Source organism: Festucalex cinctus, chromosome 2, assembly GCF_051991245.1.
Source record: "Festucalex cinctus isolate MCC-2025b chromosome 2, RoL_Fcin_1.0, whole genome shotgun sequence".
Lineage (NCBI taxonomy): Eukaryota > Metazoa > Chordata > Actinopteri > Syngnathiformes > Syngnathidae > Festucalex > Festucalex cinctus.
Window position 1 is genome coordinate 21,363,070 of NC_135412.1, and position 15,123 is coordinate 21,378,192.

General features: G+C 39.5%; 1 protein-coding gene across 1 annotated transcript; it reads right to left on the reverse strand.

The window, feature by feature from the left end:
• Positions 1–1,997: 1,997 nt before the first annotated feature.
• On the reverse strand, positions 1,998–3,679 carry LOC144014122 (galactose-specific lectin nattectin-like). Its single transcript, XM_077513674.1, has 7 exons — positions 3,549–3,679; positions 3,353–3,406; positions 3,218–3,239; positions 3,036–3,121; positions 2,770–2,907; positions 2,425–2,533; positions 1,998–2,263 (listed from the first exon to the last, which is right to left on the reverse strand). The coding sequence occupies exons 1-7, from the start codon at positions 3,657–3,659 to the stop codon at positions 2,190–2,192; spliced, it is 594 nt and encodes a 197-aa protein (XP_077369800.1). The 5' UTR covers positions 3,660–3,679; the 3' UTR covers positions 1,998–2,189.
• Between the last annotated feature and the right edge of the window lie 11,444 nt (positions 3,680–15,123).

Here is a 15,123-nt window from a genome sequence, read left to right on the forward strand (position 1 = left end):
GTGTGATATTGGAAGGTACAAATTATTGACTCGTTTGGCCGAATAACAATTTATTTGAGAATTACAAATGAAAAAAAAAATATTGAGACAAGTCTGAACCCATGTTGTTCAACTTAAAAGTAAATATACATAGTTTAAGATAAAAATAAATAAATAAATAAATAAATAAATAAATACATAAATGAAAGAACAAAAACAACAACAAAAAAATGCAGCATCTGGGGTACATGACTTGGAAAAAGTAGCCATTGTGACAAAATACTTTTGCAGCAGTAAATTGTTATGAAGATACGAAGAAAAGGTACTGGCCCGTGCAATTTTACAGTCGGTGAGCTATGGGTATACGAGAATATAATATAATGTTAAAAACCAAGGTGAATGTACTAACATACTAAATTTCCTAATAATTCCTCTGGTACACCTGTGGCGACGGGGAAATATCTGGCATGTATCTATATTATATTCACTCTTAAGGGCTTGATTTACGAAAATTCCAATTAGCGGGTGTTAAATTGTGTGTTCATTCACTCGAGCAGACAGCCCACACTGTTGGCAAATGATGTAAAAGGGGCTACACAACTTCACTGTGGATATGAGAGATGAAAGTTAAATAGTTGGAACCTTCCAAACAAATGGCATCAGCGCAACATTCTAATTTCTACTATTGTACTACAGTTAAAAAACAACTCGTTTGCATTGCTTCACAGGTATTGTTTCATGTGTTACAATAAGACTAAGATTGGAACATTGAAGGTGTTTTGATGTTGGTTTATAGGGGGGCGAGGGGGGGATTAAAAATCGGGATTGGTAATAGCATGGCAGGTCAAACTTTTTCAAGATCCGCCAGAAAATAGTGATAAGTGCACCCTGAATTTTTACTGTAAGACAGCGGAAAAGCTCTCCCAGACCCAAACATTTTGCCTACGCAACACCAGTACTGCTAAAAGTACTGAATTCACCTATATGCATATACTCCTCCCATAACACTCAAAATGAACTGTGTGGCAATTTAGTGAGCTTGGCAGATGTGAGCAGGGTGCACCCCATTAGCAAATAAGCTTTCACATCCTTTTGTCAGTTTGCAAACCAAGTTTTCAACTATTTTTGTACATTCAAACCTTTAGGAAATCAGGCAATACATTAGTTACCTTACACCAACTACAGGCAAACACATTTTTGTATTTTGTTTAACATACTTAGCAAATAGCATAGAATAGAATCAAAAAATGATATCAGTTTTTCTCTCTCATGTCAAATTTTTCAGCTATAAGATCCCAGTTTTCTTTAAAAATATGAAATACACGTGTATGTATGTAAATGAAACTAAGATGGAATAGTTATAAGCTTTGGAAACTATAAAAACAGAATACAACAACATTGAACTAATAGCAGTATGCCCATAAATACAAAGTTAAAGGAAATGCCCGCACTAATCCTCTTAATTTCCACTATGATAGCTTTTTGTTTTCAGATATTGATAGTACTGACCTATTGGGAGTTGCATACACCTTTCACCACAACTCTTTCTCAATTGTAATTGCACAAATAAGTAGCCACAATGAACCAGATCGGAATCAGCCCCTCTTACTACAGTCTTACGACAGCAGATCAGTAGAATTTAGTTTATGATGTATAATGTATGTACTTGTAAAAAAAACAACAACAAAAAACAACTGTATTCGCACTTCAAAATGTTTGCTTTCAGTAGCTTTTAGAATTTTGTGTCCGTGCGTGTCATCCACTTTATTTTCTTGATATGACCCTCAACAATGGGCTTTAATTTTGGATCTTGTTTGACTGGTGCGGCACGTTCGAGTCCATCTGTTTGTGAAGTTTTGTAAGGAGCACCCAGTGCGCATGTAGACTGCTGCGATGACGTTGAGCCTCTGGTTGGCTTGCTGATCTGTTTGTGTTTTTTCAATTTTTCATGGCATTAGTGTTTGTATCGATAGCGTTTGTCCAAAGTAAACACTCAAGCACACAAACAAACAAACAGGTGCATTGATAGAGTCCTTCATTTATTACAGAAACCCTTCCACCTTCCAAATTTGATTGCCATCAAGAGAAATTGAACTGCGTAAAAGATAAAAGATAGATCGATACAACTGGAAGTTTGCTATTGTCTCAGACGACTTTCAAGACATTAGGAAAGACATTTTTCGAGACTGATGTGATGTTGGTTGGGTTGATTAGTGACGGTAGGCCTTTTTGACGCAAACGAAGTAGTTCTCATCGGTGCAGTCGTCATCGTTCCAGGCCGCCGCTGTAGAGGATAAGAGAGAGAGCGTTAGAGATGACAGTATGACATACTCATTAGGTGGAATTCACTGTGAATAAGTTGTATTTTCTAAAAGCGACGTTAACAAAAAAACATTTTACATCACAAAATATGGTCAGTGGTGAGGGTAAAAAAAAGATTCTTACTTGTGTCATTAATCTCAACACAATCTTCATTGTTGAAGTTATCAGGCTGATTGAGACCAAAATCAGTAAAGTCGACTGCTGAGCCATCTGTCCATTGGTAGTAACCCTCCTGCAATAAAGTCACATGCAAATCTCACTTGTAAAATAATCCATCTTGATTGTTTTCAATTCTGTGGCGATGTCTAAAGTCATTCTAGATCATCATCTGGTGGAAAAAAAAACATCAGACAGAGCTTGTTGATGACTAAAGACAATACAATTGATCCTCAATTCTGTTCCAACCAAGAATAAAACAACTGATACAGTACTGCTGCATGAGAGTTTTTGTGCTAGTCAATGTATTACCTCAATGCCATCATGGAGTCCAATCCAGGTGTCTTCCAGGTTACCATTGAACTCAGCCCGAATCAGCTCAAAAACCAAAGCATTTTCCGTAGCATCGAGGATGGAGGCCAGATTCCCACCTTTGAGTATGCACACTCGCTAATGGGCGAAAATAACAACGGCCCAAATTCAATAATTATGATTACATTCAAATGTCATTTCACGAACTGTGATACAGTATTTTATAAAGCACTGAATCACAACTACTCTGTGAAGGTCTTCCATACCTCCGCATCAATATAAGTTCTCTGCTGTGCGACAAATATGAAACAGCAGTCATTCAACTGAGTCCAGCCTTTAGGACAGTAAGTCACTGCAACACAAATATTGTTTTAGTTAGAAAACAGCACGTCAACACAATCTGATGTCAAACCAAAAATAAGTTTAAGAATAAAACAGAGCAACAAACCTTCTGGGCATGAAGAAGCCCACTGTGAAGAAGAAAACAAATTGTTAAAAATCCAGATAAAGCCAAACACAGTCAAGTCAAACACAGTCGTTAAATAAATGTTTATTAAAGGCAGCAGGTGAGATTTGGACTTACGGCTCCAGCCAAGAGTCCACAAAGGAGGAACACGGAGCGAATAGCAATTGCCATCTGTGCAATGACAGAAAAAAACATTTAAGTGTCTCTTGTCAACAAGCAAAATATCAAATGTATCGTTAAACTGAGTTTCGTGATGTTAAAGTTTTCATGATATGAAAATAATGGTCATTGGTGTAAAGCTGTGCCATGTTACCTCTGCAGTTCTGATGCTTGAAGCTGAGTGGATGTGCTGTGAAGGAAGACCAGCGATCCTTTTATAGGGCAGATTGACGCAATTCTGGAATGTTGGACGTGTCACTCGCATCAATGTCAGGTGACACGTCGGACCAGTTCCTGCTCCACCTATTTTTATAAAGTGATCTTTAAAAAAAAAATAAAATACAAGACCGTTTTCCAAAAGCGTTGAATGTGAAAGATTCGGCTCAAAACAAAAGGTCATTGTGTTGTTTTTTTTTGGTCAAGTGTTTTCTTTGGTTTGTTTGTTTGTTTGTTTGTTTGTTTGTTTGTTTGTTTGGTCAAGTGAAGCCTCAGCCAACCTGCAACCTTCTTTTGATGCTTCATTGCACCAAAACAGGTCTCATGTTTAAATGCTTCTAACACATTAATATAAAAAGCAGCTAGAGAAAAAAAAATGTGCGATCCTATTCAGACAGCTCAGAGAAGGTCAACACAAATATTTATATGAAATTGTATTCATAATATACGGCAAACTTCCTTCAAATAGTTGCGCATGTACAATGCATTGCTGCCACAGGGGTGGGGTAGTGCCACAGCATACCAGGAAATGTACTTTGAAGTAGTTGTTTAATTAGTTAAATAGCTCCCTTGGAATCAGTAGAATGATAAGTGAGTGCAGAGAGAATTTTACCTGAGGGAAAAACATATAATTCTTAAGGACAGGGCTTATTGTTTACTGTATTTGAAAATAGTCATGTAGTTACAATACAACAGATAATTCAATAATCCTGAAGGAGTTAATTTGCAAATTCCACACATGGACACCTCATCTTAAGATTCAATCCGAGAAGCTCTCCTCTCATCTGCAGTCAGCTGTGATACCCACTACCCCTACCATGCCACAAATTTTTGTACCCCGACGGGACATCTCACAACATCAGGTTTAGGAACCAGCTGAAGTTTTGCTGAGAAGAAGAAGAAGCCATCCTGTCCAATACAATTCGGTAATAGTGCTCGTCCTTGTCCATGAGTACGAATGATTGGCTAATCATTACATGTAGTGCGATTCAATGTCAGTCAAGCTCCAGCTCAGCCACGACTCTACTTAGGACAAGCAGTACAGAAAGTAGATTGATGTTGCCGTATGTCAGTGCTTCTCAAATAGTGGGGCGGGCGAGGCTTCGTTAAGGGGGGCGCGTTTGATCTCGGGGGAACATGCTTTTTTATTTTGATTTTTTTTTTTTTTTTAGAATAAAGTGCAATTGCACCTCCACTACATTAGGTGGCAGTGGCACTCTCATTGGCAGAGTGTGCGCAGGGAGAATTCGCTCGGTGGTGTCGGGGTTTTGTTTGCACTGAGCATGCGCGCTTTGCACACAGCACAGAGTATGAGTATGAAGTGTAGGCACGAAGTGGAGCAGACCCTCTGGACCGCATGAAAAAAATATTTAACAGGGATGAGAAGACAGGCGGAGAGAGACGGAGATAAAGAGACAAACGAAAGTCGCCCGAAAACTAAGACGAGTAAATGTGACGAAGCGTATGGGGTGGTGGGGGATGCGAGTTGTTTTCTTCTTCCGAGGGGGGCATGACAGAAAATAATTGAGAAGCACTGCCGTATGTACACCAAATCTGAGCCAATTGCATCCAACTTGGAAAAAATGCACAATAAACTCAAACTTTTTTTTCATTATCATTAAACTGTTGCGCACATTTATCTGACTGCCTATTTAGTCAATATAATTTAAAAGAATCATTACATTACCTTGAACACTTAAACAAAAATAGCATTTGTTGTCTTGTCTGTGCATGCTAAAGTTAGACTTTTCTTCTTTTTTTTTTCCATTTCAATCATATTTCATTTATTTATAAAAGCAAAAAGACAACTTTACCATGAAATACAATAATTCAAATCTTTTAGACATTTGTTTTTATACACACACAATTGTGTTACCCCTTATCCCATCGATACTTTTAGCTTTATTTTCTAAAGAAAAAGGAAAGAAAGAAAACAAATAGTTTAAACTAACAGCCCCTCTGAAAAATTTTGGAATATTCACCAAGTCACAAGGTCCACAGGAAGTTGCATCATTCAGAACATGCGCAGGTTATGGGAAGGCCAAAAGTAAGTTCACTCATTTAGAGCTGTTAAAATTAATCGATTAATCGACACAAAATCCATGATCAAATTAATCAACAAGTATTTTAGTAATTGAGTAATCATTTGAAAACAATCACTGAAGCAATAACATAGTACAGTATCAACCCCCTCCCCCTTTTTTTTAAATCACTATATCAATGCAAAGTGCGAAATAAACACCAATCGCTGGTTAATAAACAATAATCAGCGGAAAATGCTTTTGTAATACATTTTAATACAAAATTAACATGAAGCCGATTAGATGATTAATCGATTCAATAATTGATAGATTAATCGATTCTAAAAATATTCGATAATGACAGCACTCCACTCATTTATTATTCTTTATACAGTATATGATGATATTTGTATATTGACTGGGGGAGTCATGTTACCCACATTTTGGGAATGATTTTTAAAATTTGTTTTTTGTTGAATCAACGTAAGGTGCATAGTGACAATATTATATTAGCATTAACGGCTATTTCAGTTCTGTTATTCAAATCATCACACTCCTCAATCGTTTTCCCGAGAAACACAAAATAACTGAACCAAATACTGATTATTTTATATGTATTATAGTGCTGTCAAACGATTACAATTTTTAATCTGATTAATCACACTTATTAATTTTGATTAATCACGATTAATCAGCTAAATTACTTGCGTATTTGCGTCATATAAAATAAATACAAAATACCGTAATATTTTGACATTAATGCATTTTATTATCTGAATGTCATTTGTCATGCATGTATTGCTCAAAACAGCATCATATCAATTGGGTGCAATTCAACAATTATTAATTAATTAACGCAAATGACTTTTGTTTTACCTAACGTCCCGTCGGGGTGTTTTTTTAAAGCGAAATTTACCAGCGAGCACACCAACTGGAGTCACCCCGCTCATTTTGGAACAACAGGCGTAGGAAATGCCGTGCATTGACCAAATCACTGACCTGCGCAGCCTTCAATGTAACCATCCACAGTTACGTTCAAGGCTCAAGTGCAGTAAAAAATATAGTGCGATTAATATGTGATTAATGCGACATTTTTCTGTGATTAATTAATCTGTTAACGCTTTAACTTTGACAGCCCTAATTTATTAATCATTTCATTTCATTTCAGCTAGAATTGAATAATCTGTTTAACTAAGGATGTCGCTGATTTTAGCAGAGGTGGCCAGTATACTGATAACAATATGGCTATGGTCATTATTTAAAGAGGGTGACAAAATGAGGGGGTTTAAGTACAATAAAACAATGACATAACTTTTTTTTATTACTTTTTTTTAAAGTTGCCTTAGATGGGCCGATACACATTTTGAGTAGTTCAATATGTACAATACTATCAGATTTAAAGATGGGAAAAAAAGGACAAAACATTGTACTGTGTTTATTTTGAGATATTGCGAGCAAATGGGACCAATTTACTACAATGGCCCACAGGAAAATGTGTAGAAATGTTCACGTCATTTCACAAGATCCCCATCGAAGACTCTGAATACCATTGAGGGCCTGTAGCGTTGCACAGCGAAAGCATTTCAGCGCCAACGGAAGTATTGGGTGGTGAAGGTGAGGTGAAGTCCAATTAAGTTCTGCCCTGATGAATCATGCAAAGACCAACCCTAGCCTGATGAAATCTGAACAACACGCCCAACAAGTTGGATGACGGTAACATGCAGATGACGCTAAATCTTCATAATTGATGGCACACCCATGCTAAATGAATTCCAGTGAACATCTGTGAAAGGTTGAAGCATTTCAAGCTGTACCTGCAACGTCAATGCTGCTTGGTTGTTTGGTATGCCACCTGTCCTGTTGAACTACGTCAACCAATTTGAGCTTGACAGAGAACCTGTTACATCTCTTTGGAGGCATGCATACACTCCTTAAAATGTGGGTGCTGAGACATTAATTAAGTGGCAACTTCTATTTTTATACTTTTTCCTCAGTATCTTCACATTTCTCCATATATTTCATTAGATTTTTTCATGGAACAGCACTGACAAAAAGACTCTTAACACTCGGGCTGGGTATTGCCGCCAACCACACGATACGATACGTATCACGATACAGGGGTCACGATACGATGCGTATCGCGATACATATGTATCCCAAAACTTGATCTTCAAGGCGATACGGATCTTGATATTTCACATTCATTTACTTGCATTTTATAATAACACTCATATGTATACCTAAAGGATATGTTTATTATGCTGGATAACAAAAATGTTTTTGTTAGTAGCTCTTCTGGTTTACCAGCTAGCGGCATGCCTGATCTAAATGTGTACGCACTGCAGAGCAAAAAGCAGTTTTCACAGACACACCGGGAAAACTTATTAATAGGCATGAGCCGATACGAGTAAAAATATCAAAGTATTAAAATTACAGCTCTAAAATGTGCTTATTTGAAATATTTGGGGAAATAAAAACAGCATTTTTTTTCATGTAACACATTCAATTTCGTCTTTTAAACAAAATATATGAAAACTGGTACATTAAGACACACGTGCCACGTTAAATTTATAAGTAAATAAATGTTGATATTCTTCCTCTGCTTTCATTTTTTCTTGGCAAGACACAGTGTCCAATCACAGGTGAGCTTTTATGCGTTAATTGAAGGCAATTAACTTCAAAGACGCTGCTGGTTTTTATTTTTTAGGTACAATGCAAGGTGCAAAGGCAAACGTTAACTGCCTATTTAAGTTAACGAGCAATATCGATTCTGACGCTTGCATATCGATATGTGTATTGTAATGAGGTCCGCAACGATATATTGCCGCATCGATATTTTGAGCACACCCCTACTTAACACAATGAAATTTAATCAGTGTACGGGTTATAAATCAATGTAAATTTTTTGTTCTCTCAAAACAGCTAAAAATACAGCTATTAATAGTTAATCCCCGACAACAAAAGGGAGCACACCCCTAAGTGAAAAGACTGAAAAAGACATGGCTTCCTGGAACCATGTCCTGTGGTCTGATGAGACAAAAATAAATGTACTTGTTTCAGATAGTGCCAAGAACGTGAGGAAGGACACAGGTGAGGATTACAATGACACGTGTGTCTTGAATAGAGTTAAGCAGAGGTGGAAAATTCAAGTCCAGAAAGTAAAAACACTGCCGCACATTTGGTGTTATCCGGAGGTGATTCTACTCAAGATAAATGAGGTCCCATGAGCGGTTGAGTCAAAGCATCTGTGGCTAAAGCCAAACTGTGGCAGGTTGGTTACTTTGTAAACCTGTATCTTCCACCTCTGCAATCAAGCATGGTGTTAGGAGTCTCCTGGTCTGGGGCTGCATGAGTGTTGCCGGCATTATTTGGGGAGCTTCAGTTCATTGAGGGAACCATGAATGTCAACATGCGCTGTGATATACTCAGCATGATCCACTCCCCCTGAAAACAGGGTATTCCAACATGATGACCCCTAACAACACCTCCAAGAGGGCCACTGCCATGCTACAGCGTCGGGGGGTAAAGTTAATGAATTGGCCAAGGCATGCCTCCAGACCTGCACATTACTGAACATCTCAGGGCCATTGTCAAACGGAAGGTGAAGGAGCGTAAGGTCTTGAATATGTGCCAGCTCCGTGATGTTGTTATGGAAGAGGATTCCAATGACAGACTGTATGTTCTGGTGTACTCCATGCCCAGGGCCCTGTCCCAATATTCACATTTCCACCCTCGTGCGAGAGTGTAGGGTGTTTTATTTCCCACCGCACTACGACCTGACCCTTTGCAACCTTGTTTTACACTCTGGCTGAGCCCGCCTAAGTGTATTCCCCACAATTCATTGCAGAGCCTACCAAAATAGCAGGAAAATGGCAGCTTTCGATGGTAATTCCTGTGCCAAAAAAATGTCATTTCAAACGTATCAAAGAATTATTGTTTTTATCATTTGTATATGTTTAATTTAAAATCAAACTTTAACATATCTATCTAAATAGATCTAGTGCAGTTGCTGTACTTAGCGACCTTGTGTGCATGCGCCACAGGTTGTCCAGGGGCCGCAAATATATGCTTTGCACATCCAGGTGTGGAGCCAGAGCTGCCGTCAACTAGGGTTTAGTATTACTTTACTACAGTTTTGATATCATTTTAAGCAGCAGAATTGTCAAAACAACAAACGTTTGATGACGCAATCGAACACAGCAGCACAAGTCGATGACATCACACGCGCTGTCCCAATACTAACATTTTGTCACGCTTGTAACCTGCGCTCTCAAACACTTTGTGCACCTCTATGAAGTGAACACTTCATTGAAGAGCGTAGGGTGTAGTGTGGGTATTGAGACTGAGCCCAAGAGAGTTAAGGCAGAGCTGGAAAATAATGATGGCCACACAAATTATTTTTCCAATAGAGATGTACTCACTTTTGTTGGCAGGAATTTAGCTATTAATGGCTGTATTTGGAGTTATTTTGTGGGAAGGGAACCATGAATTTACATTATATAAGATGCGCTTTTAAGTGTCGGTATCATTTCTTTTGTGTTGTCCCATGAAAGAGATTATGAAATATCAGCGGAAATGTGAGGGCCGGGGTGTAGTGTACTCACTTTTGTGAGACCTGATCTGGGTTGGGGCTACAGTATTTCATGTACATTTCAAGTCTCACATATCCCACATGACTGTGCTTAGATCCAGAGAACACACGACACAGCCAACATGAGGAAATAACAACAGGTGCTCATTTTGGCTCGCGCTCCAAAGCAGCGCTGGCACCGGCTCAGCGTCAAAGACGTTGGCCGCGTCCCAGTCCAGGATCTAAGCGGTCGACACAAGCCACCTGCAAAACCTGCCTCAGTCCTTGTTAAATGGGTGCGAACACACCTTAAGGGCACTTCCTGGTGGTATGACGTGGGCAAATGCCGACGCAGATCAAACCGTAACGATGAAAAGAAATGCGAGAAAAATTAGCAAAGTATTAATTGTGGAGAACATGTTGAATAAAAATAAAATGTAGTGTTTTAAGCAAAATAACACATTCATGGACTAAGAAAAACTGTCTAAAATCTCACGGTCCTCACGAGGACCAACAATTCCCACATGCAACACTGATAAAGTCGCTATGTTACAAACAGTGTTGCCACAGCTACCTTGAAAAAGTAACTTAGTTACTTTACTGATTACTTGGTTTTAAAAGTAACTAAATTGCGTTACTGATTACTTGATTTTAAAAGTAACTAAGTTAGATTAAAAGTTACTTTTTTAGTTACTTTCAGCAGCTGCCGGTAACACCATCTCAACATAAAAATAATGCGGTATAAACGGAGTCCCAAATACTTTATTGAAAGTGCATTTTTAACATGAAAATAAAGGTTTTTTTTATGAAAAACAAAATAGGCAGTCTCTCTTGACTTCTTGTAACATAAATACTTTTTATAAAACAAAAAATAAAAATCTATCCAGGTTGAAAATGAAAATCCCCTTAATTCCTCTATTGTCTGTTCCGCTATTCCAGTGTGTACACTTGAGTTGACTCGTGCATGCTGAAAACGTGACTTGTCTGACGTCACTCCCCCTGGCGAGAGGGCGGAGACAACTTCATCCCATAATGCTTCACGGACCAGTTGAGGATGGAAATAAATTATTTTTTACCACTTTCATGGTCCATAATGTACACTTTTTCGTTGTGTGCCTGTTGTTTAATAAAACTAGTAGGAAAAGTATCATCACTTTTGTTTTGAATGTGCAAACCATTCACGACCAGACCGTGGCTGAATTCAGTGTGGTGATCAATGACTTCCGCCTCATCTTCGTAGTTAGCGGCAGTTGTTTGTGACTGTTACAACAGTGAGATATTTTGCCTTCTTAATGCAAATGTGGAGTAACGCATTGAATCTCTGGACAGTAAATTTAATCAGACTACTTTGTAGAATAAAGTAACGCGTTAGACTACTAGTTACTTTGAAAAGCACATTTTAGTTACTTTGAAAAGCACATTTTTTTGAGTTACTAAGTAACGCGTTACCGGCAACACTTGTTACAAACTGTAAATAATCTGATAGACGCGCACTAATCTACAAGTTGTTTGTCTTTTCGACGGCGGAAGGCATGACTATCAGCTGTCTGCAGCGCGTCGATCAGCTGCCTGCAGGGCGCCGAGCAGTGATACGAACGAACAGAAAAGCAGTGCCTGGCGGTAATGGCGTCTGACTTTTTTCAGAAAAAGAGTTTAATGATGCAAATGTATCACCCCGGGTTTTCACCGGATGCGGTTGCGGTGCGGTTGCGGTGCGGTCCGGCGACGCAAGCAATTAGATTCCATTCATTCGAATGGTGCAGTTTTTTCCGCTTGCGGGTGCGTTGCGTGTCGACTGCGGAAGGCCTGCGGCGTGCCGTAAGCCTTCCGCAAGGATAGACCTATTTTCTATTTTTGCCGGACGCCGCAGCGGTAGGCCTCCGGCAAAATGGCAAGCTAGCACAAAACACATCGAGCGGGACAGGAAGACCGAGGCAGTTTCAAAATAAATTTCCGGTTACCTTTCAGAATAAAACACTCGCCAGCTCCTATTTCGCAAGTTTTTCAGCAAAACGTGACGTGGGCGTCGCCGGGCCATGTGCTCATTCACGGTTTAGACACCAGCGAACATGGACGAGGAGAGGTTTATATTGGAGGTGGAAAACCACAAAATAATATATGACACGGCACATCCTTTTTATAAGGACTGTAATGTATTGTGAGTTTGATGTTCGCGATTGCTTGTTGTGCCCGTCTCGCTTGCCGTACTGAGCGGCAGCCGGACGCGGAAGACAGAAATAAAGAGTGGACCCGCACTGACCCGACTCTCGTTATTAATATACTTTACAAGGACAACCAAAAAAAGGATGCTGCATGGAATCTCATAGCAGAAGAAGAAGAAAAGGTTAAATCAAAAGAAGTCCACCTCTCTTTCTGCTTCTCTGTTGAGCAGACTTTCTGTATGTTTGTCGTTGTGAAATGCCACATGATCGCTCGCGCGCGGTCCCGCGAGACACGTTGGGAAGTGGGCGGCGTCCGGAGCACGCAGTCAAGACGCACCGCACCGCAACCGCATCCGGTGAAAACCCGGGGTCACTCTTTTGAACACAAATTGTTTTTAGAAAAAAAAACGCTTTATTTCCTTGAAACCAGCCAGCTTGCTGGACTATTTTCCTCTCGTCCAACACCGGACCAGAACTCGTGTCACAGAAAGCTGTAAGGGGTAAGTCAGTGGTGATCGCACACACTGGAAGTGAGGATGAAATAGAGATTCATGTCAAAAAAGCCGAACGATCCCTTTAAAAATAGGTCGACTGGGAAAAAAAGTCGACGCTCCGCCCGGAACCATGTTTGCACCGCCGCGGTCCATGTTTTACACGGACCTTTTATGCCTACACGCAGCGTGTTGCGAACTACCGTACATTGAGGAGGACAGAGTTAAAAAATGACTCCTGGTACTCCCCTAACAAAAGACAAAGAATGTCCAGAGTTTGGGACCATTTCAAGAAGATTGAAAGGACAAATAGTTATTTGTAAATTGTGCAAAACAACAATAGCGTACCATAGCAGTACGTCATCAATGATGCAGCATTTTAGGGGAAACATGCATATGCAGTGCTTGAAAAAACCAGAGCAAGGTAAGTTTAGTTGTTAGTATTATTATTATTAGTGTGATAATATTGCTATTTAGAACGCAATGCACTGCACTGTATGGTGAAAGGAAGACGGGCTACCGCTAGACGACTGCGAGTAGCAATGCATTGCTAAGCTAACCGTCTAACTCCACTGGTCATTCTCAACAAGATATGCAGGCAGGATGGCACACAACATAGGCGTGCACAGGTAGACCCCTAGTGGTGCTGACACCCTTGCCGCTCTGCCTAAAGTGCCCTTTGGAAAGTTCGTTTTTTTGTTTAAATTTATTTATTTATTTATTTTTTGTTGGATTTTGGACCATTAACAATAAAAATACCCCAAAAATGTTCTATATCTGACACTTCAATATGTCCACTCCAAAAACTCACTGCCTGCCACTGGCTAGTAGTCACTAACCACATTCAAAAGCAGTCCAATACATCCTCGGTGGTCGAAGCATTTTAATTGAGTTGCATTATGGAAATATCAGAAATGCCCGGATGTTTGGAATTGTCACTTGCCTGTGAAAAGATACCCTTTTGCCTTCTTGTAATGACTGTCAGTATTATTCATTCTCAGGCCCTTGGGCTGTTTGGTTACTAATTGGTGTATTTATTTACTATTATTCAATTTGCGCAAAAAGTGCCCTTTTTTTCCCCAGAGCACTTGCCCCCCAAAATGTTTGTGCACGCCACTGGCACACAATATCTTGCCTTTCACACGCACAGAGTAAAAAGTCCACATTGAAGGAAGTTGATGAACACTGCGTGTGTGCGGGTCTGTGTGGGGGTGCGTGCGCGCGCGCGTGTGCGCGGTTAGACTGTAAATGGAAGACTACGGGAAATATAAGGAACAATGGGTGTTTATATCCAGACTATCCACTCAATTCAACACACGAACATTTGCAGCCTCAAAACTAATAAATAAATAAATAAATAAATAAATAAATAAATACATAAATACATAAAATAATAATAATAATAATAATAATAATAATAATAATAATAATAATAATAATAATAATAATAAGTCGACTAGTCGTTAAAAATATGAGAGGGAAGGTCGACTTAAAAAAAAAGTCGTTAGTGACAGCCCTAATCTAAAGTGTTGAAAACGGCTTTTAGATGATGCAATGTTAATGGGCAGAACAAAGATGACATTTTTGTGGTCTCCTGAATGAGATTGATGAATTTGGAGGTACAAAGATCCTTCCCAACACCAGTGATAGACTGAAATACTCCCTAAAATGTACATAAATATTCAGTGAATCAACTTAAGTCTCAGAAGTTACATAAAATGAAGGTTCTATTTTCATAAAGGATTAGTGCCATGTCCTGATTTTCATGCCAATTTGGCAGACCGTTTAGTGAGCATAGTGAGGATGAGTAATTTGACAATTAGGTGACATAGTGCCAGTGTAAAGCCATTATTGAATGCATCATTATTATTAACAGAATTAGTTTGTAATCGGGCAGCACGGTGTATAACTGGTTAGCACGTCCGCCTCCCAGTTCTGTAGACTCGAGTTCGAGTCCAGGCTCCGGCCTACCTGGGTGGAGTTTGCATGTTCTCCCGGTGCCTGCGTGGTTCTTCTCCGGGTACTCCGGTATCCTCCCACATTCCAAAGACATGCATGGCAGGTTAATCGGGCGCTCCGAATTGTCCCAAGTGTGCTTGTGAGTGTGGATGGTTGTTTGTCTCTGTGTGCCCTGCGTTTGGCTGGCAACCAGTCCAGGGTGTCCCCCGCCTACTGCCCAGAGCCAGCTGAGATAGGCTCCAGCACCCCCCATGACCTTTGTGAGGAATAAGCGGTCAAGAAAATGGATAGATGGATGGATGGATATTGT